Source organism: Plasmodium relictum (assembly GCF_900005765.1).
Source record: "Plasmodium relictum strain SGS1 genome assembly, chromosome: 13".
NCBI classification, from domain to species: Eukaryota; Apicomplexa; class Aconoidasida; order Haemosporida; family Plasmodiidae; genus Plasmodium; species Plasmodium relictum.
The window spans coordinates 100850-126459 of NC_041691.1; the positions used below are offsets into that span (position 1 = coordinate 100850).

The following is a 25610-nucleotide window of genomic DNA, read 5'->3' on the forward strand; positions in this document are numbered from 1 at the left end:
AATATGTATTTAAAAACAAATGAAGAAGTATACTATGAAATAATAATAAGCATAAAAGCAAGACATACAATACAAAAATATGTAGATGAATGCATAGAAAAAATGAAAATAGTAATATATAAAATTATAAAAACTTTTCATTGCTTTTGCATTAACATTATATATATATATTTTTTTTTTTTCTTTTTTAGGGAAAAGTAAAAATAACAGGGAGACAATATGCAATAAGTAAGGCGTTTAGTGTACTAGAAGTTTTAAAAGAGAAAACTAAACATTTAGAATATTATATAAAATATAATAATTTAACAGTAATTAAAATTATATTCATATTATTTATTGAAGAAGTGAAATATATATCATATTATAATTTTTATTTTATTTTTATAGGTAACAGGTCCAGATAGAAGAAAACTACTTGAAATTAATATATATATTTCTTCGAAAAATTAAATATTAATTTAATTTTTCATTAATTTCAAATAATTTTCTTATTTGTATTCTAAATAATTTTACTATTTTGTAAAATGTAAAATTTTTATGTCATAATAAAAGACGAAGACTACAATACTTCCTTTATTAATTTCCATATTTTTTGAATTTTATTCATATATATGCATTATTTTTTTTTTTTTTTTCTTACAAAATTCTTCAAAATATATTACAATTTCATAATAATTTTGGAGTTTCTTGTATATAAATAACGTATACTTCTAAATTATATATCATTAAGTATAAAAAAAAATTTATAAATATTATATCATTATTATTTTTTAGGTATCATAAGTATATACATTTTTAGATATCATAAATACATATGGTATTTCTAAATTTTACATGATATTAATTATTTTTTCATTATTGAATAAATATATATTCTAAGTAATATTAAAAATTTTATATTTTATAATTTTTTCTTATTAATATGATACTACACGCTAAATTCTTAAAAATATAGCAGTAAATGTATAGTCTTATTACACATATTTTTAATTTTAAAATACCAAACGAAAGTTTAAGATAATAAACTACTTATCTTTAATACATTTAAGGATATAAAAAAATTCTTTAAAATATGATTCATAATAGAAAAAAAAAAGAAAAAATTATTTTTATTATCCATAAAAATAATACCGAGAAAAAAAATTAGAAAACATTGATGCAAAACTATTACATTGAATAATACGTTTAATTTAATAAATTAAAGATAGTATATATATAATCATAATGTTATTAAAATAAACACATATGTAGTACACATGGAATTTATAAATTAAAAAAAAAAAAAAAAAAAAAAAGGTAATTTTTTTAAATAATTAAAAAATTGTATATATATATATATATATATATATATATATTAATTTAAAAAAAAAAAAAAAAATTAGAAAATAAGTTTCTTAATAATTTGCTAATTTATCTTAATTTTAAAAAAAGTGCCCATTATTTTTTTTCTTTTTTTTTTTTTTTAAGGTATTACTTATATTCTGCATATTTCTAAGAATTACATAATATTTATATATATTATATATCTTTTTATATGTATTATAGTTCCTTTTTTTTTTTTTTTGTTTTTCTTATTTTATTTTATATTCTATTTTTTTTTATATATCTATTTTTAATTAGTTATGCTTTCACTTTAGAATTAGCATATTCGGCTTTTTCTTTTTCATATCTTATTTTATCTTCTTGTGCTTTTTTTTCAAATGGAATTTTTTCTTTTTCTCCCAATTTATTCCATGCTTCTCCAATCATTTTTCCAACAGTAGCAACGTCTTTACTTAATTCGGGATCATTGCTTATTATTTCTGCTCTTTTTTCTTTTGCGAAAAACATATAAGCAGATAAAGATCTTTTAGGTGCATGTGGATCTTTTTTATTTTTTCTTCTCTTCCTCACTTCTTTACCTCCATTATTTTTTGTTTCTTTATTTTTTTTTCCTTCCATGTTTAATTAAAAAAGTTTAAATATTTTTTTTTTTTTTATTTTTAAAAAAGATAATATTTATTTATTAAATTAAAGAAAAATTAAATTTTGAAATTTTTCTTTATCCTCTCTATATAATGTTTATATAATATAATGATTTTATTAATGAAAAATATAATAATAATAGTTTTTTTTTAATTAAAACATTATATAAATTAATGTACTTATAATGAATGCACTATATATGAATATACTTACATTTAAGAAAAAATACTTATATTTTCGTATATATAAAAAAAAATATAAATATATATATATATAAAAATTAAAAACTAAACAAAAATTTTATATATGTACGCAAAAAAGAGTAGAAATTTTTTTTTATATTTTTAATATAGTATTTTAATTATTCAATGTATTATATGTATATATATTTATATAAAATATCTAAAATTAGAGAAAATAATTTAACTTTTTAAAAATTAAAACACTCTATATTTCTATAAATAATTTTAAACTTTTTTTTTTTTTTTTGTTTTGCTTTAATTTCTTTATAACATAATTTTATGATATTTTTCTCAATTCATAAAATTATAATAAAATGATATAGATATATATATATATATATATATATATGATTTATATAGCATGTGCATTCATATATAAAAAAGCAATATATACAAAAAAAAAAAAAAATAGATACATATATATATATATATTTATGAGCATGAGCAATGGTATTATTATTCACAGTTATTTTTGAAAAATATTCATAAAAAAATTATTATGAATGTATAAATATTATTATATAGTACAGCATATATAAATTAACATTAAAATTGATAAAACTTACCTTTTTTTAAAATATTTTAATAATTAAAAAAATTAATTTTTTAATAATTTTTTATTAGTTTTTTTCATGTTATGAAAAGTTCCACTAATATATATCTTTATATTTTTATTAAAAGTAGAAAAAAATATATTATATATATATAATATATATATATGTGTATATGTATTTTAAATTCTCTTTTATTATACATTTGATTAGCCTTTTTTAAAATGTCACAATAAATATCGTATTAAATTAAATTCGTATATAAATTTATTAATATAAATAGTTTAATTATTTCTTGAAAGTTTTTATATAAATATATATATTATTTATAGGATTACATTTTTTCAAAAATAAAAAAAAAAGAAAGATAACATTATCATTTAAAATAACTTTTGTATATTTATAAATATTTTTATTAGCTAAAATAAGTTTTTGTAAGATATATATTTGTATATTTAAATTTTCTTAAAAGCATATATTATATATATATATACATTTACTGTATTTCTTGATATATAAGTTTTAATTCTTTTAAATTAAATTAATATGTATTAAAAAAATTTTAAGTATAATTTGTGCATGCATTAATATTATTCTTTTTTAAATTAATATAATTTATATAATATTTTTTCTTAAGTATAAAATAATATATTCTTTAATGTTTTAAAGAGGGTGCATTTTAGTAGTAATAATTAAATATTGATATAACTTTATATCTAAATTATGTAAATTTGAAAAAAAATCATGCGTATATTATAGTTAAAAGTAAAATACCATAATTAAGATAACCATTTTATATTAACCACAAACAATATTAAAGTAAATTGTTATTATAAATATTCATAATATTTAAAATTTATACATATTTTTTTTTTATTGATGCATCTAAGAATATGCGTATTACAATTATTAGAATTAAGAAATTTATACATATATATATATAATTAAGTTAATTTTACGTAATAAATAATTTAAATACATTTCATAAAATGATAACTCCTATTTAAATAAAAGTAAAAAAAACAAAACAAAACAAAATTTTATTTCCTCTATAATTTATTTGAAGGATTCAAATTATTTAGCATAATTCATTTTTACTGAACTGTTATATTTATAAAATGAAAAAAAATTTTATATAAAATTTTTTTTTTTTTAATTAAATGATGAAATGATAAATTGGATTTTTGAAGTTTTTCTATAATGGAAGCACACAATTATTTATACTTCAATTTTTTTTATTCTCTTTTCTTTTTTTTTTGTCTTAATACTAAGTTCATTCATAACTTTTTTCTAAAACTTGAACAATTTAACAAAATGTTTAATAAATTCTTTCATATTCTAAATAACTAAATAAACTTTAAAAAATAATTAAATTAAAATAAGAAAGTATATTTTACTTTTCTCTAAATTTTGGAATAGTGTTTATTCTGATATTTTTTCTCTTTCAGTTTTATATAATATTCTGCAATATAAACAAAAATAAAAAGGAAATTATAATAAGCATTTAAATATATTTTTAAGGTCTTCTTATATATATATTTATTTATTTAAGAGTTAGTAAAAATAATAATAATATATAAATAGGATAGTTCTTTTGTTTTTGTGATAATTGAGAAATTTAAAAAGAAGAGAGAATTTAAAATTTTTTCTTAATTTTCACCCTAAATTTGTATGAAACGGTATATACTATATTTTCTCTTAAATTTATTTAAAAAAAAATATTTTTTATTTTCCATTATTTTTCTTTAAGATATTATTTATAATCAAATTAATCCGAATTATTAAAAAGTCTTGTAGAGGTGATTTAATATAATAAATATTTTTTAATAGTTACAATTGGACACCTATTAGACTAATTTTTTTGTAAAAGTGTAACAAAGAAATATAAAATATTTATCAGTTTATGTGTGCTTTATAACATTCTCTTTAAATAAATATAAAAATTTTTAAAAAGTTATAAAATTAAAAAAAAAATTATATATGCGTGTAATTGTATAATCATTCATATTTATTATTTTACCAAAATATACTTCTTTTTTTTTTTTTTTTTTTGCTTTTTATTAAAAAGTATTAAAAATATATTTATTTTATAAAATAATTTATCAAAAACTATAAAGAGAATTCAAAATCAATGATATAAAAAGTGGGCATGTAAAAAAGTTTAAACGGGTATAAAATTAGAGAAAAAATTAAGTATATAAAAATAAAATAATAATAATATGAAAAGAGATTTATTATTAAAATATATGTTAAAGTGTAATTATATTTCTTAAATCATAATTAAATGTATAAATAAAAATGATATTGAAATTTTAAATTTTATCAAAATTAATAATAGAATGGATTTAAAAAAAAAAAAACATAGGTAACCGAAATATTGAAAAAAAAATGCAATTTAATATTTTTTTTTCCTTTTTTTTCTTTAATATATTTAGGTTAAAATAAAATAAATTTATTTTTTTAAAGTCATTTTTAAAGTATTAAAATCTTTTATATATAAAAATTCTGACCTGTATATCTTAAGAACATTTTTTTTTTTCTTGTAAAAATATATACCATATGTATAAATAGATTATTAATCCAACTAAAAAAAAAATATATATTTTTTATAAACTTATATGTAAATAAATTTCTGAGGAATATATTTTATTATATATACATATATATGCCACTGAAGAAAATATAAGAATAGTTGTGTGTAAAAATAATTTGTGGCCGAAAATTTTCTATATATATAATTTGCAAAAAAAAAAAAAGAAATGAAATTTTAAAAAAAGTATTTAAAATTTTTGAAATCTATATATATTCAGTGAGATTTAAAATTGATTTATTATAATATTATTAATATTATTATATATTTTTATTTATTATTATTATTATAATTTTTATAATATATATTTCCATTTCTTAGGAATTAATTTTCTTTAAAAATAAATTTCGTAATCTTAAAACATTTGTCTACAGCATATTTTTTTTTTTTCTTCTAATATATATGTATATAGAAAAAGAAATAAAGATATTAAAAAAGAATAAAATAATAATAAACTATAGTGCATAATAATAATAAACCAAATTACTATAAAAAAAGTGCATATTTCTTCAAATAATGATTCTTTATAAACTAATTCTTTAAAAAGTGTTTCTAAAAATATATATTTTTTTGAAAAATAATTCTTTTTAAAATTTATTTTGCTTATTCAGTATGTAAAAAAGAATGTTATATAATGAAATATTTCATTTAATATTTTATACTTCCTATTAGTTTATTCAAAATTATTTTAAAATTATAAATAATTATTATTACGTACAGTAGTAAATATGTATAATAATAAAATTAACTAAAATAAAATACTAAAAAATTAAAAGGAAGTAAATAAAAAAAAAAGAAGGAATCAATATCGAGAATATATTATAACATATTTTTTATTTAAAAAGAAAAAAAAAATGTTATATAATAATAAATGAATTTTATATTTAAAAAAAAAAAAAAAAATGATAACTAAAAAATATCAAAATTTTCAAATGAATGATAATGAAATTCTAAGTCCTACTAAAAAAGGTATAAAATTAGATGTAAGTAAATTAAATATTTCAAATTTTAATAATATTTCAAAAAATGAAAATAAAAAAAAAGAAAGTTATATAATTGATTATAATAAAATAAAAAATAGTACACAAGAGTTTTATATAGAATTAAATGAAAAAGACGAAACAATAAAAAATAGTGCTATAATAAAAAAAGCGCAATATAATTTTGATAAATCATCATCTTCTGCTTCCTTTTCATCGACTTCATACCCATGCTCTTCTGAAAGCGATTCGTCGAATAATAACAATAATAAAATAAGTAAAGGAAAAAATAAAATAAAAATAAACAGTGATAATATAAATGAAAACATGAGAAAAAAACAAAAAAAACAAAATTCGCATAAATATAATTTAAAAAAAAAAAGTAAAGAAGAAAAAAAAAAAAATGATACAAACAAAACAAAAGATAAAAATATCATTAACAGAAATACGAAAACATTAAAAAGTGAAAATGATAAAGAACTAATTAAAAAAAATAGTTCAAATTTACTAATGAAAAGAAATAATAAATGTATTTCAAAAGATGGAGATACATATGAGAATGTCAAGAAAAAAAAAAAATATATGCATGATGAAAATATAAACGAAGAAAATATAAATTCAAAACAAAAAAAAAAAAAAAATAACGAAAGTATTGATAATATAGTAAATATAATAAAAAGTAATACTATTAATCTTGTTAAGGATAATTGCTGTGAGTATGAAGATGGAATAATTTACGAAAGTATATTGATAAATGGAATAAAGTATTCGATAAATGATAATGTTATGATATTTTATTCAAACAATAATAATAATAATAATGAGAATACATATAAAATAAAAAAAGGAAAAATATCAGGATTTTATAAAAATCTTAACAGTAGTAATGTTGAAGTAGAAATATGTCTATATTACGATAAAAACGATGAAACATACATAAAAGAATTAGAAAAGAAACAGAAATCAAGAAGATCAAAAGGAGATTTTATAGATTTTCTTGATGAAAAAAAAAAGGATTTTTATTTATTAGGAAATATTGAATTTAAAATATTAGATGCTAATTTAATTTTGAAAAAAATAAATGTATATAATGAAAAAAAATTATTTGAAGAAGACAATACTTTAATTAAAGGAAAAGAGAAATTTCTTTGCACTCATTATTTAAAAGAGAGAGAAGATAAAATATGTGAAATACAAAATGAAGATCATTGGGATAACTTAGTATTAGGTTCAAGTGATTTATATTATTATTTCTCTAATAATAAAAAAAATAATAAAAGCAAATCATTAAAATTAATTATAGAAAAATTAAAAATAAATGAAGAAATGGATAATGAAAAAAAAGATTTCAAACATAATAGTACTAACCATTCAACAAAAGCAAATACTACAACAAATGCTAAAAGTAGAAACATAGATCTTAAAACAAATAAATCAAAAACAACAACCCATAAGGAAAGTGCAAAAGAAAATGCTCATTCAAAAAATGTTGATCATTGTAAGGATACATCTTTCAATAATCTCCTGAAGCAAGATCAGGAAAATTATTACATTAATTTATTATGTAATATAAAAGATCCTACTGATAAGGCAATTAGGATGATGCAGCTAGATGTAGTACCCAAATATTTACCGTGTAGAGAAAAGGAAATAAAAGAAGTTCATGGGTTTTTAGAATCAGGAATTAAACAATCAGGAAGTAATCAGATTTTATATATAAGTGGAATGCCTGGAACAGGAAAAACAGCCACTGTATATAGTGTAATTCAATTATTGCAAAATAAGAGTAGACAAAAATTATTACCACCATTTAATGTATTTGAAATAAATGGAATGAATGTTGTTCATCCAAATGCAGCCTATCAAGTTTTCTATAAGCAATTATTTAATAAAAAACCACCTAATGCCTTAAATTCGTTCAAAATGATTGATAGATTATTTAATAGAAGTCAAAAAGATAATAGAAATGTATCCATTTTAATCATTGATGAAATTGATTACTTAATTACTAAAACGCAAAAAGTTCTTTTTACTTTTTTTGATTGGCCAACAAAAGTAAATAGCAAACTAGTATTAATAGCTATTTCTAATACGATGGATTTACCTGAACGATTAATACCAAGATGTAGATCTCGATTAGCATTTGGACGCCTAGTATTTAGTCCTTATAAAGGAGATGAAATAGAAAAAATAATTAAAGAAAGATTAGAAAACTGCAAAGAAATAATAGACCATACAGCTATCCAATTATGTGCAAGAAAAGTAGCAAATGTATCAGGAGATATAAGAAAGGCATTGCAAATTTGTAGAAAAGCTTTTGAAAACAAAAGAGGACAGAAGATAGTTCCAAGAGATATTACTGAAGCGACTAATCAACTCTTTGATTCTCCTCTAACAAATGCTATTAATTATTTACCATGGGCATTTAAAATATTTCTTACTTGTATTATAATTGAATTAAGAGTGCTTAATGAATTTATTATTCCTTTTAAAAAAGTGGTTAATAGGTATAAAACAATAATAGAAACAAGTGGTAAATATATAGGCATGTGTAGTGATCATGAATTATTTAAAATCATGTTAGATAAATTAGTAAAAATGGGTATTCTTTTAATTAGACCTTATATACCTCTAGAAAATTTATCGAAAAGAAAAACAAAAGAAGCTCTATTAGGTTTTAATGAATCATCAAAAAAATCTGAATACAGAGGCGCTAAAACACAAGTCAGTGCAGATATTGATAAAGAATCAGGAGATATGGGATTAGAAATTAACGTTGAAACTCAATTAATAATTACAGCATTAATGAAAGACCCAGAATGTTCAAAAAAATTGAATTTTTACTCAAATATATAAATATATATATATATATACTTCTCTTTTTTTTCTTAAAAACTATTAATACATGAAAAATAGGAATTTATTTTTAAAATTCTAAATATATATATATATGTATAACCTCTTATATTTTTATTTATTCATTTTTTTTTTCTTTTTATTATTAAGTTTTTTTTTAGTATCTTTATCAAATTTTTTATTGTCAATAATGTAATTCATTTTTGTTTGTATTCTTTGAAAAAATAAAAAGAACAAAAAAAGTTATGGAATATTTGAAAATAATAATATTAATAAATTATTTTTTCAAGTTCTTTTTTTAATACTAAATGCAACATTATATGAATCAATAAAAATTACACAAAAAAAAACTTTATTAAAATCTTTTTTTTTTTTTTTTTATTTTATTTTAATAAGAAAAAATACGTTACACCCTATTTTTTCCACAAACTTATAGAAACAAAAAAAAAAAAAAAATACAAATTGAAAAAAATGTACACAATTTATTTATATATATTTTAGAACTATAACAAATAAGTTTCTTCTTTTAATTTTTTTTCTTTTTCAATAGATTCAAAAACTTATTTCTTTCTCTGATTTTTTTTTTTTTTTTTAACATAATCAACTATTTTTCTTACAGATGGCATGAATTCATCTTGATCTGACTCATCACTACTTTCTAATATTCTCTTTTTTCTAACCTAAAAAAAAAAAAAAAAACATTAACTTTTTTTTTAAAAAACAATAATAAAAATTAAATATTCAGATATTTTAAAAGGTAGTATAAATTAATTTAAAAAAAAAATTTACATTCAAAAAGTAAAGCTATTATTATGTATTTTTTTTTTTTTTTTTTTAAGATATTCTTACATTTAAATTAGTTAATGCATTTTTATTATTTGCTTTTTTAAAATTTATATATTTTTTATTTCTATCATTAAATGATTCTTTTTGAACAATAATATTTTTAATGTTGTCTATTCCTTTCTTAATTTCATTTTTATCAACATTTTTATTCTTCAAATTTTTCATTTTAGAATTTACTTCATACTTGTTTTCTTTAATTTTAAAATTATTGAATGATTCTTTTTCTTCTTCCGTATTCTCTTCTTCGATGTACATATCATATTTTTTACATTCTTTATAATTAATATCTATTTTCTTAATCAAATCATCAATATCACCACCTTCTACATACTCTATGTCCATTTTGAAAAATATAATAACAAAGAGATATTTACAAATACTTAAGGAACATTAAAAATAAATTAATTTTATAAGAAATATATTATTTTTACATTGTTTTAAAAAGAAGAAAAACTTATATAATTAATTTTTTATTATTTTATTTTATTTTTTATTCTATTTTTATCTTTATTTTTATTTTATTTCTCTTATTTTTTATTTTTATATTTTTATCTTTTTTTTACAATTACCTTATAATTTTTTTTTTTTAAATGCTTTTGTTGATGATTTTGTTCATGAATATTTGTATAAGAAATATTATTTTGCATAAATTTTATTTGAAAGTAGTGCTATTATATTTTTTTTTTTTTTTTTTTTGCTTTTCTTGTTTTTTAAATATATTTGACTTATTTTATTTTTTATTGTTATTTCCCTTTTTTTTTTTTTTTTTTGTTTCCTAAATATATATGCATAAAATAATTTTTTAAAAATTAAGTGAAAGATTAAATTAATTTAAGATGGTTTTATTAAGTAATAACTTATTTATTGAAGAATTAAAAAAACTGTGTGGAGAAATAGAAGGTAAAAAGAAGACTTCAATTTGGATAACTATGAAAAGAGGTAAAGATATATTTTATTAAAAAGAAAAATAAGAAATCTTTTTATTTATAAAAAATACATATTTATATTATTAAAGTAAAATTCATTAGTATAATTCTATTTATTTTTGTTTTTTTATTATTTTATAAAATGTAATTTTTTTCTTTTTTTTTTTAAAGTTAAAAGAAGTAACATCAAAAATTCTGAACCTAAAAAAGAATCCAGTGAAAAAAAAAATAAAAAAATAAATAAAGATGATAATAAAAACAATAAAAAATATATTTGTTTAATAAGAGCGACAGATGGTAAGAAAAAAAAAATTTCAACACATGTTTATGATAATGTAATTGACTTTTCTCAAGAAATAAGTAATATCATAAAATCTTAAACACATTTAAAGAAAAAAAAATATACTAAAAAGAAATATTTAACTCTTCAAACTTAGTTTTTTTCTTTTTTTTCAACTTTTTTTAAAATATGAAACACACAAAAAAAAAAAAAAAAAATAATATATAATAATGTAACAATATAAAGAATATTTCATTAAGCATTAAATAAAATAGGAAAAAAAAAAAATATGAATATAGCTAAAAATATAGAAATACAATATTATAAAATATTTTTTTATATTGAAACATAAAAAAATTTTTTTAAAAAGTGTTAAAACAAAATTAGATATATAAAATTAGGAAAAATAATAAAGGATGAATTATTAAAAAAGAATTAAATACTTAAAAAAAAAACTTAATTATCTTTCCACACAATTTATTTAAATGAACTATTTATTCTTTTTTTTTTTATGTTTTATTTTAATTGTTTTTAATTATTTATATATTGTCTGTTATGGTAATATATTTTATCTCATATTCATTTTTTTTTTTTTTTTGTGAAGTAAATTAAAAACTAAATACTATAAATTTCAATTATTAAAATGAATATTAGCGTTTTCTTGGTCTCTTATGATAAAATCGTTTAATAATCTGAATGTCTTTTGTGATTTTCTAATATATTCATATAATTTAAAAGTTAGAATTTTTGTTATTTTTTGTTTCTGTGAATTAGTTAGTTTTATATTATTCATAAAATTTAGAAAACTAAGAATGTACTCGTTCTGATTTTCAATAGCATTTTTATAAACTTCAGGCAAAAACAAACAAACATATTTATCATTTGTGTTGTTATTTATATAATTACTAAAATTATATTTTAAATCATTATTCATTGTATTATTTTCTCTTTCATTAAGGTTGTTATCTATATTTTCGTTGAAGCTACTTTCATTTAAGTTATCACGCATGTTTTTTTTTCTACAATATAAATCATTACCTGGAAATTCAACTAGGAAAAAGTTGGCAGGATTTAATAAATAATAAACATAATCAGTAAAAGAATTAGAGAGGTTAGTATTATCATGTGTTTTATTAGAAATACTTAGTTTTTTATTATCATTTAAATGATTGTAACTATTATTATTTGTGATGTTTTCTTTACTTAACACCTTATTTTCATCAAATGTGTTCATGAAATTGTTATTAGAAGTTTTAAGTGTATTAGCTAAATTTAAAGAAGAATGGCATATATTGGTTTTACATTTTAATGGAAATGCAAAGAGTTCACAATTTTTTTCATTAAAAATTATTTTCGATTTTTCTAAGCATTTTTTTTGATTGGAATTTAAAATATTGTATGGAGCTAACTGAATATTTCTCGTATCACCAAAAATAATTATATTGGTTTCTGTGTAAACATAAATATTCGTATCAACAGCATTTTCAATTTTCAAACATCTTGTAACTAAATGAATATCAATATTACTTGAATTAAATAAAGTTGTAATCATTTCTACAGATAACGATATTATATAACAATCAACACAAAAATTTATTTTTAAATACTCTACTGTTGATATAATGAATATATTACATTCTTTACAATTAATTATATTAACTATATTTTTATCACTGTTTATATATAATGTTTTTCCTTGTAAATGTTTTATTTCATATATATCGTTGTTTATTTCTTCAATTCCACAATTTAAAATATTATTTTCATTTAAATCAGAATGATACATATTCATCGTTCCTACATTATAATTTGATTCATCCATACATAAACTATCTAATAACCAATTTAAAATATGTTTTGTTTTATATAATATTTGATAATCATTGTTTAATAAAAATGTTTCATGTACATTTTTATTGTCATTAGTATCAATGATAAAATCTAATAAAAAAAAATGATAACTTTTAAAATATAAAGGCATATCTGATAAAGTGCTATTAGAAATATCAGTAGATGATAAAAAAGCAATTAAATACGTTTTTAAAAAATTTTTATAATTTTTTCCACAAAAATTAAAAAAATCTGATAAATTTTGCCTATACAAAGAATTATTTAAATTATTTACATTTTTCAAAGAAGAATTACTACTATTACTAATTGATCTAGGAGATTCAATAAAATTAGGCCAACAATCTTCACTTAAGCTTTTATCATATTTTTTCTTTACATTATCTATTTTAAGAAATTGTAAAATAATAAAAAATATTACTAATTCTATACATATATATTCATTTAACCATCCATTATTCCATACACTAAAATAATTATCATTTTTTTTTATATTATCTATACTGTTTTCTTTTTTATTTTCATTACTATTAATTTTATTATATTCTGTTTGATTCTTTTCTTCATTATCCTTTATGTAATATCTATCATACTTGTTAAAAAACTCTTTTTTATCATCATCTCTATATTTATTTTCTTTTTTTTTTTTATTTGTTTTATAAATGTGTAATTCTTCATATGGAGTATTAAATATTGTGTTTTGCTTATTTAAATTATTTTTTTTTCTCACACTTTGTAATGTTATGCTTAATAAAGTCCACATTGATCTACAAATATTCGTAGTAAAAATATTAAATAATACATTATCTTGATTATTTAATAATTCATTATAAGCTAGCCAATCATTTAAGGAAATATATATTTCTTCATTTAAATTTTTTTCATTATTATTGTTCTGTTTTGTTTTTTTAAAATATTCATAAAAATTTCTTAAATAAATTAGTAATGTGTTTTCTTCTAGCTTGCTTGTTGTATATATAATGGCATGATCAAATATTTCTTTTCTTATAAATAAACCTTTTTCTTTTCTATTTACATTTGAATTTGTCCTTATATAATCATATGAAACATTACTTTTATTCAAAGAAATTTCATTTTTATTCTCACAATTATTTATATATAATTCATTATTTTCTTTTATTTTTTTCATTTGTTCTTTAAATAGAATATTATTCATCTAAAGGTTACTTTTAATATTATATATTTTGTTAATTACTCTAGTTTCTCTTATATTTCTATTTATATTATTATGTATATTATTCTTATTTAAATATATTTAATTATGTATAATTCTTTTTTGTCTTTTTTCAACACATTTAAAGATATCGTAAAACTTTTTATTAATAAAAAAGGTAAATAAATTTTTTTTTCATAATATTCATATATTTATGTAGCACTTTTAATTTTAATATATCCAAAAAAAAAAAAAAAAAAGATTTTAATTTACATATTTATATATATATATATTTTATTTCATTCTATTTTATTTTTTTTTTCTTTATTAAATATGTATAATTATAGATTATGAGCACACTAAAAGATCTATATGATTATCCTATTTATCCTTATTCTCATCTTTTTTTTTTCTCTTTCTAATTTCACTTTTTTTTTTTTCTTGAAAAATATTTTAAGTTATACTTAATATTTTTATTTTTAAATATTTTTAATTTTCTTGAAGCTTATATTTTTATTTTTATACATACTTTTTTATTTTCCTTCTCTTTTATTTAAATTTTAAGTTGTAAAATATATATTATCATTTAATCATATCAAATATTTTTCAAGAAAATAATTTAAAAAAAGAATATTCAGCATAATTATGTAATTTAGTACATATATATCTATATTTATTTATCTATTTTGTAGTATTTTTTTTTGTTTTTTTCTCTTTATCTATTTCTCAATTTTTATATATATTCTATAAAATTGTTATTTTACTTAATATAATATTTTTAATTTTTAATATATATTTTTTTTAATTAATAAATTACAAAAAATAACTTTTTATTCTTTATGTTAAAAAAAAAAAAAAAAAAGAAATAATATTTTAATATTAATACATAACTTTTTTTTTTTTTTTTTGTATCTTGTTTCTTGTTTTTCGTTTTTCTTTATAAATATACCAATGTTATAAGTTATTTTTTATCCATTTATTATATAATTATTTTATATATAATTTTTCTTTTTTTTTTTTTAAATTTTAAAATGAATCTAATTTTCAAAAGTATAGATAATGAAATAAACAAATGTTATATTAAATTGAAAGAAGAAGAATTTAAAACAAAAACAAAAATTAATGTTTTGATTTTTTGTTATTTGTGTTTTTTTATATATACTTGGTATATTAGTATAATATGCTTATTTCCATTAAAATTTAATGATTTATTTTTTATTTTCCATTTTCTTTTTCAAGGTATTGGTGCTATATTTCTAGGATTTTTTTCTGACATATATGGAAGAAAAAAATGTCTAAATATTTCATTTGCTATTCTATTTATCATACTTTTAATAACCTTTATTACAGTAAATCCATCTTTCTTTTTATTTTACGAAAATTCTAAAACTGTTTTTGTAAATAAAGATTTCTATAATCTAAAAAGTTATACTAAACCCAATATAGAAAATTATCAAAATATTCATAAATATTTAAATAATTATAATTCCTCATTTCAAAAAGTAGAAGAAGAAGAAGAAGAAGAAGAAGAAGAAGAAGAAGAAGAAGAAGAAGAAATAGAAATAGAAAAAAAAAAAGACATAATTTATGAAAAAGAAAATTCTCATAAAATTTTTAGAAAAAATAACACCAATCAATTAGAAAATTTTATTTTTAATAACAATGATAAATTAAGAAAAAAAACCTTAAGTAAAAAAATAATCTCATATAATTATATTAACATAAATGAAAGCGAACCAGACAAGATACATATTTCAAACAATAATTATAAAAAGAGTGATTTTTCCAATAATTCCATTGATAATTTTATAAATAAAAATGATAAAAATAAATATAAAGATGTAAATGATGATTATAATAAAAGTAATCCTTATATTTATGATATACATAAAGATAATTTTATTTATATCCTTTCTTCCAATTATGGCAATTTAAATAAACATATAAAAGATTCTTTATTTAACGAAAAATATTTAAGTCATAAAAGTAATAATTATAATGTCAAAAAAAAAAAAGATAATACATATAATAAATTAAATAACAATTTATACGAAAATAAAAAAAAAAAAAAAAGGATAAACAGTAATTATAGAAAATTATATCATGATTTAGTAATAACGATTAACAAAAGTTTAAAAGAAAGAAATGTTCAGAATTTTGGTAATAAATTCTATAAGCATCTAATTAATGAATGCATAAAAGAACACCTAAAAAATACTTTTATCAGATTACCAGACAATATAATTGGCATAAGTAAAAAGTTTAATACAGCAAATAACAACTTTAATGAAATTTCTAGTGTTTCAAGTAATCTAAACCAAAATTTAATACATATAATAAACAGTAATTTTAGTAATATAAAAGATGGTTGTGTAAATGAAATACTATCGATTACTGATAAGCTAAGTAAAATAAATTATACTAATACAGGAGAAATAAAATTTCCTATAAGTAACGAAAACATTGATTATGGAAAAAATAATGATACAAATTATAAAAATAGATTAAATGATATAAAAAACGATGATTTTTTTTTATTAATATCACAAATAATTTTTTATGTTTTAACATGTTTAAGTGGATTTTTTGTTAAAGGAATAAATAATGTTTTATGTATCATAATAACAGAAAACATAAAACCCAATTATAAGACAAAGGCAGTATGCCTTATTTTTATCATTGAAAATTTTTCTTTAATTATGATTCGCCTAATATTTTTTTTCAACGGAAACAAAAATATATATATTTCATTTAAATTTAATTTATTTTTTTTAGTCATATTAAATATAATTATAATTGCTATACTAAATATTTATTTTGTGAATTTTAATACTAATGTCTTAAAAATTCAAAAGAAAATTCTTAAAAAGTTATATCAAAAAAATTATCAAACTTCATTAAGCTTTTTTAATAATAATAATGGAAATACAATATACAAAGAAATTTTAAACAATGAAATAAATTCAAATAATAGTAAAAAAAATTATACTTCTTATAATCTTAAATATAAAAATCAATTTTTTAACAATAATTATAGCGAAAATTATTTTAATGTACATAATTTAAATGGATTAAATAAAGAAAATGATGAAAATGAAAATTTTTTCATAGATAAGTTTGACGAAAATGGCAAATTTAATAATATAGAATATAATGTAAGTTTAAGTAATATAATGGAAGAAGAAAATTATAACAATGATAACTTATGTGTAAATAATAATATAAATAGTTCAAATGAAAGTATTCAGATAAATCGTAAAAAAAAAAATTATATCAATGAGATAAATGAAATTAACAATAATGGAAACTATGATAATATATTAAATAATAATAATATTAAAAAAAAAATGGATCATCTTTTAAGTGAAAAGATAAATATAAATAAAGAAATTTTAGAATATACAGAAAATCTAAAAAAAAATGAAATATTTAAAATATATATGAAATGGATTTATTACTATTTTGATGCTCACAGATATTTAATCTCAGCATTATGCACATTATTTTTTCTTTTTAATTTCTTATATATAAGTTTTTTTATTATATACAATATATTTATTTATGATATAAAAAATATATCTAATTTTCATAAATTGAATAATTCATTTATAATTATGAATTCTGTAATTTTAATTTTTTATTTTTATTTATATTTTAAATTAAATCGTTTAATATTAAAAATATTAAATTTATTTGGATATTTATTGATTACATTTATATCATTTGGACTTATTTTGTTTTTATGTTCTACTTCTTATTTTCAATTTTCTTTATATGATAATACATATATTATATATAGTGTAATATTTTATACATTTTTGTTTATACCTAATGTATCTTTATTTTTGTTTTCTATTAATTCTTTTCACACAATATGTAAGGGAGGTTTAATAGGCATTTTTGTTTTTTTTGGCAATTTAGGATTTATTGCATATGCAATAATTAAAGTTTTTATAATTCTTAAATATTTTACATTAGTTAATCTAACTTTTTCATGTATAATTTGCATATTATCTTCTATAATCATGATTTTGTTTATTCCTCAAATGAGTACATCAGTTGATTACAACATAGTAGATGATGTTTATTTTAATCATTTTTTATCATATATTTATAATAAAAAAAATGTTTCTCCTCTCTTCAGAACTATTTCTATTTCTTATGAAATTCATAATAATTAATTACATTTCTTTATTATTTAAATTATTTTTAGATGCCTTAAACAATTTTCACATAATTTACATTTATATTATTATTTAATATAATTTATATTATTTTATTACTTTAATTTTTTTTTTTTATCAATTTATGCATATCAAAATATATTTTTATTTAATCTCCTTTCTTATTAATATAATACAATATTATTATATATTTATGCCATCATTACAGAATTTTATATTATTATATTCTAACATAGATAAATTGCACTTTTTTGTTTTAATATATGAGTTTTTAATATTTTTTTTTACATATAATTACAATTTTTTTTTTTTTTATAGATAGTGTTATATATTTTAAAGAAATTATGCTATTATTTTTTTCAATACTTAAATGTATATTTAATTTAATATATATAAATTTACTATTTGATTTAAAATTTTTGTTAAAATTTCAAATGTTCTTTTTGTTTATACTTATAATAAAAAAACGTTCCTATTAACATAAAATATAATATATCATATATATAATGTAATAAATATTTATGTTTAAAAAAATTTTTTATTAATATTTTTATGTCAACTCTTTAAAATAATATTTTGTAATTATATTATTGTCTTATTTTATTTTACTTTTTAACGATGAAATTTAATTCATAAAAAAATTATTGTCTTACATATAAATTCTATCAATGAAAGAAAAAAATAAAAAACTGTCTAATTATATTTTTAAATAGAACTTTTCCATTTTTTAATTATTGAGAATTTGAAGTTCACCATTGTTCATAAATACTTTTAAAATTTTTCCAGAAGCCGATCTAAATATTCTATCGAATATTGAAAAGTATAATTCATCAGATGATTTAAAATTAACTATTGATATAAGTATATTTTTTGCTTTATTACTTATAGCTAATGTTTCCGCTTTTCTTAAAAATAAAAAAAAATTTTTTGTTACATATTTTATTTGTTCTTCCTCAGATAAATTATCATAATATATATTTATATACTTTAAAAAATAATTTTGATAATTAATAAAAGAGTTTCCTATATCTAAAAATATACATTTATTCAATTGGATATTTGACAAATTATTGTTCTTATTTTCTTTTTTTGAAATTATGTCAACCATATATGTAGAAACAAAAGGGCTATAATGAGTTATCAAAAGACCAGGACTGACTTCATTTTTTTCCTGATTTGTATTTTTTGGTTCTTGTAAAAATTTTTTGTTCTGTTTATATGTGTTTTCATTAATTATATTATCATTATTATTATTATTATTATTATTATCAATTACTTTAAAATTATCATCATTCTGATATTCGCTTTTTTTTTGAAATATTCCAAGATCTTCGAATTTTATTTTCTTATACAAGTCAACTTTAATGTTATTTAAGAGATTGTTATTCATTAAAACTTCTTCAATATCATTTTTAGTATATTTGCCTCTTCTATATATTATAATTCTATAATCGTATAATCTTTTATATTTTAAAATTTTTTCATATATGTAATATGATTTCTCCTTATTACTTTCAATATTTTCAAATATATTTTTTAATTTTACATACATTTCTATATTTGACTCAGATTTTTGGGAATTTGTTAAATCACGCAAAAGCTTCAGTTCTCCTTTATATTCATTTTCGTATTCATTATCTGTCGTAACCTCATCATCATTGTTATTATTATCATTTTTATCATTGCTAAAATTAAAATCTTCAGGGATGGAATTATTGAGAATATGTTTTTCCTGTATATTATTTATTTTATTATTAAAGTTTTTATGAATCTTTTGAGGGTCTACATTATTTCTTTTTTTAAATTTCGTTATTTTTAAAACAGTTGATTCTATGCCTACATCACATTGCCCGTCATCAAATATTAAAATGTTTTCATCTTTAAATTCTTCGAAAACATGAAGAGAATTAGTTGGACTAATATGTTGAAATTTATTTGCTGATGGGGCAGCAATTGGAGTTTCACATATTTTTATTATTTCTCTTGCGATCATATTATTAGGTATTCTTACTGCACAAAATTTTGTATGAGCTGTTAATATTAAAGGAACATTTTTTTTTGCTTTAGCTATAATTGATAATGGTCCAGGCCAAAATTTTTTACTTAATACATAAATAATATATTTTTCAAAAATATTAATATGATATAATTGTTCAAAGGCTTGTGATATATCATATACATGAGATATGATTGGATCACTTACTGGCCTATTTTTCATTTGAAAAATATTCTTTAAAGAATCTTCATTTAATGAATTACCTCCTAATCCATATACTGTTTCTGTTGGAAGTCCAATTAAATAATTATTATCTATATGTTGTTTTAACTTTCTTTTAATATCTTCATTATTTAATAAATCTAACCCTTGTATTATTTTTGCCATTTTATCTCAAATATCATTATATCAAAATGTTTTCAATATGAAAAAAGAAAAAAAAAAAAAAAATCAGAGAATTTCAATTTCAAATATGTTTAGTATAAAATAAAAAAAAAAATAATAATATAATGACAAAATACTCATATTAATATAAATAAATATATCTATTTTGAATATTTTAAAAGAATTAATTCTTATTGAATCTTTTTATATTTAATTTATTAAATCATTTCATAAAATCAGAGACTATTTTACTTTATAAATAAATTATTAATTTTTTAAGTTATTTTCTAAAGATTTAATCTCCATTAAACAAATATAATTAAAAAAAGTGCATTTTATATATATATATATATATATATATATATATATATATATATATATATATATATATTTTTCTGAATAAAATTATATTTAAAGAGCTTGTTAAATTAACTTTACGAATTATTTAAATATATTTAAGAACTATTTACTTTTAATTTATTCTATAACAGTCAAAATAATTTGTTATAAATATATGTGGATATTTTTTTTCATAAAAAATTATTATCTATTGAAGAAAAAAAAAAAAAATACCAAAGTTTTAAAATATATTTCATTTCCATACTCATATTTTTAATTTTTAACTTCTTTTAAAAATAGAAAAAACAAAAAAATGTAGAATTAATAAAAATGGAACAGTTAACAAAATAATAATTATTTAAATATATTAAAAAAAAAAGAAAAAATGCACTTTTTAAAACTATAAATTCATTGATGTTAAAATCTCAATACTGTTCTTATTATGATAATAAATGAAAATAAAAAAAAAAAAAAAAAATAATTAAATCATAAAATGAATGAAGAAAAAAAGGTATCAAGTAATTTAAAAGAAAAGTCTTCCATACCATCAAATAGTGGTAGCTGGTACTATCCTTCTAAAAATCAATTTTATAATACAACAAAAAAAAAAGGTTATAAAGAAAAAAATATTTATCTTTTTTTTTTTTTTCTTTTTGTATGAAAAAACATGAGGAAATATATGTATATATAATACTTTTTTCTTGAAATAATATATTTTTTTTTAAATATTACATAGGTTACTCATTTTCTAGAGAAGAATTAGATATGGCATTAAAAATTCACAATGCTGTCAATGAAGAAACGTGGAGAAAAATTATGAAAAAGGAAGAAAAATATTTTGATTTATGTAAAGAACAAAAATTAATAAGATTTGTTGGAAATCCTACAAAATTGTCATTTAAAGCATATATGTTAACTCTACTTGGATATAATAAACCATTTGACAGACACGATTGGTATATAGATAGATGTGGAAAAACGATTAAGTAAAGAAAATAAATAAATAAATAAAAATAAAAAAATAATAAAGATAATAATAATGATACATTAAATTATAAAGTAAAATTGTATAAAATAAAGTTTCTCATAAACAAAATTATAATAAAAAATCAATATATTTAATTTTTACATAATTTTATAATAATTTTAAATTGTATATTTTTATTTATTTTACTATTTTCTTTTTTTTTTAAAGGTATATAATAGATTATTATGATGGAAAGAGTGATAACAATTCACCAGTTTCTATTTATATTGACGTAAGGCCACAATTAAGTCATAAAAATGTGATAGATCATATTAAAGTTTTTTATTTAAAAATATGTAAATTTATATTTTACTAACATTCTGAAATTTTATAAACAAACATAATATTTAATACGTTGTTATTCCTAAAAGCAACAAGAAAAAAAACATACTTAAAAGCATTTATATTATTAAAAAATAAAAGTGTCTATTCAACATACATCAGAAATTATATATGCAAAATAAAAATATATATATTTAAATCTTTCTTTTTTTCTTTATAAATTTTTATAAGAGAGCAGAATTTTAATATTTCATGCAACTTTTTTTTTGTATAAAAAAACACTGTGTATTTCACATTCATAATATCTAATTTTTGAAATCCTACTAAAAATTTTTATTATTCAAATAAAAAAAAATAAATATTTATAATCTTTTATTATATTTTTTTAATTTAAAAATTAAAATATTGCAATACAAGTTCTTATTACTCAATTTTTAAATTATGTAATGAAATTTTTTAAAAAATTAACTTGAATAATTTCTCTCATAATATAGCAGATTTATAAAAGTAATAAAATATATTTTTATTAAAGAAAAAAAAAAAAAACTTATTCAAATATATATATATATATATATTATATATATGATAAGAGAATTAAAAAAATGCGCATAATCTATTATAAATAAAAAAACATATATTATCAACAATATATAAAAATAAAAATTCATGTGCCAAGTGTATGTGTTTTTTCATTTTACTCATTAAAAAAATAGAAGAAAAAAAAAATATTTAACGCAAAATTATTGATATGTAAAATTATAAGGCAAAAAAAAAAAAGATTCATATGAACTAAATATTTTAATAATTTCTTTTATTTTTAATTTTTGTTTTTATTTTTTTGGGAATTAATATAATTAATAAGAAACGTTTTTCTAATAGTATTTTTATTCAGAATAAATTTATAAACATACGTATATATATAAATATATAATTATATTTTTTTTTTTTAATGTAGAATAATGGAATATTTTTTAATGTAGAATAATGGAATATTTTTTATTTTTTTGTTTTTTTTTTTACAATATAAATACGCATACATGGAAATACATACAAATATATATACATAAGAATACACATAGTGTTTTAACATTATGATGTAAGTGGCTCTTCATTACTTTTTGCTCCCTCTTCATCATCTTCTTCGTTATCATCATATTCATTAGTATCAACATTACTATTTTCGTCATTATAAGCACTATTATTACTTTCATAACTATTGTAATTGCTATTATTTTCACTACTGCTATAACTACTATCAACATCACTAACAATACTATTACTTTCACTTTCAATAATAATACCTAAATAATAATCAACAGCATATGGAATAATTCTTTCTTTAATAGTTAAAGCAACTTCATAATCACCTTCTATAATCATTTCTAATTGAGCTACTTCATGTTTACTTAATTGCTTTATAACATTCGAATTAGGAACTTTATGACTCGTAAAAAAATGAAAAAAGCTATCTCTATTAACTGTTTGCTGAACCGTTTTCACTTCTCTCGAATTTTTACTATGTTGTTTTTTTACAACATTCTTTTTTAGAATATTTTTATTGTCATACCAATCAATAACAGTTGCTTCTGTGTGTAACAAAACTGGCTCATTATCACAATCAACACATTTCATATGATATGTTTTTGTTAAAACAGTATTACTAAAAAATGGATTAGGAGCAAAGTGAAATGATAAAATAAATCCTTCTTTTTTTTCCTTATTTTTTTTTATATAATCACATCTGATATCATTTAAATAAACTAAAATTTCTTCATCATGATCTTCAATTACATGATTTACTGTATTATTATTTCTTAATGCTCTTAACCAAAATTCAGGTAAATTGGGGGTTCCTATTTTTGCTTCCCCATTTCCTACCAATGCTTCTCTTCTTTTGTCATAAATTGGATCATATAAATCGTGATATTTTTGCCTTAATAAAAATAATTCATATTCAAATTTAGATTCATAATCATAATATTCTTTTTGATAAAGTTTCAATTTTTTTAATGTCTCCTTTTGCTCCTCTGTCAAATCAGTCATTTTTTCATCATCTAAAAAAAAAAAAAAAAAATGGAAACATTATCAATATATATATTTTCAAACTATTTAAATATCATAAAATTAGTAACATATATATATATATATTCTAAAATTATATCATATTAACCCCAAAAAACAAATATTCAGATTGAGTATTCATATGTAAAAAAAAAAAATATTTTTTTAATTTACAAATATATATTCATGTACTAACGTATTCCTATAATAAATAATCATAATATATTTTTATTTTTATATTACCTATTTTTATACTTTCTAAAAGTGAAGAAATTTCTTTTTCCTCTTCAGGTGGTATTGGCTAAAAAAAAATGAAATATATATATATCGTCATTTCAATTATTGAGATAAATAAGTGAAAAATATGAAAAGATACTTTAAAAAAAGTTAAGAAATATAAATATACATATAAAAAAAAAAAAAACTATAAATCTAGAAGAGATATTAAAAGATAAAAAAATTAAGAAAAAAAGCGCAAAAAACATAAAAATACAACAATCTTCAATATAAATTAATTAATAGAATCCCAATATGATACATAAAAAGTATATTATTAAAAATTAACTACACATTTATGTAAGATGCTTAATAATGTATTAAGAATATAATGCATTTAAAAAAAAAAAAAAAATATATTTTAAAGATTCTTCTATTACTTGATTATTCTCAGTAGTTGCCATTTTGTAATGAATTATGTTATATTAGTTATGATTATTAGTTTGAGTTAAGGATGAGTAAAAATACAAAAATATAAAAAAGAAAAAATAAATAAAATACAATGTATATAAAAAAATTAAAAAAAAAAGAATTATAAGAAATAAAAAAAAATAATAAAATAAAAATTGTGAAAAAAAATAAGAGTTTTAAATGGTAAAACCCCAAAAACATATAAAAAAAAAAAAAAAGGATGTGAAAAAATGTACGTAAAAATATATTCCTTGAATTTGACTTTACGTTTTTATTTTAGTAATTTTTTTTTATCTTGTAAATATAAGTATGAACAAATAATCATTAACACAAAATAAAATTATAATAATTTATAATTTTTAAATTTAGATATATCTCTTTGTTTTTATTTT

General features: G+C 17.1%; 10 protein-coding genes across 10 annotated transcripts; 5 read left to right on the forward strand and 5 right to left on the reverse strand.

Annotated features, from left to right (window-relative positions):
• Positions 1-3: 3 nt before the first annotated feature.
• On the forward strand, positions 4-450 carry PRELSG_1301900 (conserved Plasmodium protein, unknown function; the record flags this gene model as incomplete). Its single annotated transcript, XM_028678530.1, has 3 exons — positions 4-111; positions 192-308; positions 388-450. The coding sequence occupies 3 exons, from the start codon at positions 4-6 to the stop codon at positions 448-450; spliced, it is 288 nt and encodes a 95-aa protein (XP_028535668.1).
• Positions 451-1620: 1170 nt separating this feature from the next.
• Positions 1621-1941, reverse strand: HMGB1 (high mobility group protein B1, putative; the record flags this gene model as incomplete). Its single annotated transcript, XM_028678531.1, has 1 exon — positions 1621-1941. The coding sequence occupies one exon, from the start codon at positions 1939-1941 to the stop codon at positions 1621-1623; it is 321 nt and encodes a 106-aa protein (XP_028535669.1).
• Positions 1942-6280: 4339 nt separating this feature from the next.
• On the forward strand, positions 6281-9184 carry ORC1 (origin recognition complex subunit 1, putative; the record flags this gene model as incomplete). The annotated part of the gene is made up of 1 exon (XM_028678532.1): positions 6281-9184. The coding sequence occupies one exon, from the start codon at positions 6281-6283 to the stop codon at positions 9182-9184; it is 2904 nt and encodes a 967-aa protein (XP_028535670.1).
• A 560-nt stretch (positions 9185-9744) lies between these two features.
• PRELSG_1302200 (conserved Plasmodium protein, unknown function) lies at positions 9745-10372 on the reverse strand (the record flags this gene model as incomplete). The annotated part of the gene is made up of 2 exons (XM_028678534.1): positions 9745-9864; positions 10034-10372. The coding sequence occupies 2 exons, from the start codon at positions 10370-10372 to the stop codon at positions 9745-9747; spliced, it is 459 nt and encodes a 152-aa protein (XP_028535671.1).
• A 494-nt stretch (positions 10373-10866) lies between these two features.
• On the forward strand, positions 10867-11336 carry SRP14 (signal recognition particle subunit SRP14, putative; the record flags this gene model as incomplete). Its single annotated transcript, XM_028678535.1, has 2 exons — positions 10867-10969; positions 11128-11336. The coding sequence occupies 2 exons, from the start codon at positions 10867-10869 to the stop codon at positions 11334-11336; spliced, it is 312 nt and encodes a 103-aa protein (XP_028535672.1).
• A 531-nt stretch (positions 11337-11867) lies between these two features.
• On the reverse strand, positions 11868-14234 carry PRELSG_1302400 (conserved Plasmodium protein, unknown function; the record flags this gene model as incomplete). The annotated part of the gene is made up of 1 exon (XM_028678536.1): positions 11868-14234. One exon carries the CDS (start codon positions 14232-14234, stop codon positions 11868-11870), a length of 2367 nt encoding a protein of 788 aa, XP_028535673.1.
• Positions 14235-15289: 1055 nt separating this feature from the next.
• On the forward strand, positions 15290-18439 carry PRELSG_1302500 (transporter, putative; the record flags this gene model as incomplete). Its single annotated transcript, XM_028678537.1, has 1 exon — positions 15290-18439. The coding sequence occupies one exon, from the start codon at positions 15290-15292 to the stop codon at positions 18437-18439; it is 3150 nt and encodes a 1049-aa protein (XP_028535674.1).
• A 730-nt stretch (positions 18440-19169) lies between these two features.
• On the reverse strand, positions 19170-20825 carry SUA5 (threonylcarbamoyl-AMP synthase, putative; the record flags this gene model as incomplete). The annotated part of the gene is made up of 1 exon (XM_028678538.1): positions 19170-20825. The coding sequence occupies one exon, from the start codon at positions 20823-20825 to the stop codon at positions 19170-19172; it is 1656 nt and encodes a 551-aa protein (XP_028535675.1).
• Positions 20826-21654: 829 nt separating this feature from the next.
• Positions 21655-22504, forward strand: PRELSG_1302700 (cytochrome c1 heme lyase, putative; the record flags this gene model as incomplete). The annotated part of the gene is made up of 3 exons (XM_028678539.1): positions 21655-21772; positions 21898-22147; positions 22357-22504. 3 exons carry the CDS (start codon positions 21655-21657, stop codon positions 22502-22504), a joined length of 516 nt encoding a protein of 171 aa, XP_028535676.1.
• Positions 22505-23559: 1055 nt separating this feature from the next.
• Positions 23560-25211, reverse strand: NAPL (nucleosome assembly protein, putative; the record flags this gene model as incomplete). The annotated part of the gene is made up of 3 exons (XM_028678540.1): positions 23560-24524; positions 24775-24832; positions 25188-25211. The coding sequence occupies 3 exons, from the start codon at positions 25209-25211 to the stop codon at positions 23560-23562; spliced, it is 1047 nt and encodes a 348-aa protein (XP_028535677.1).
• Positions 25212-25610: the final 399 nt, after the last annotated feature.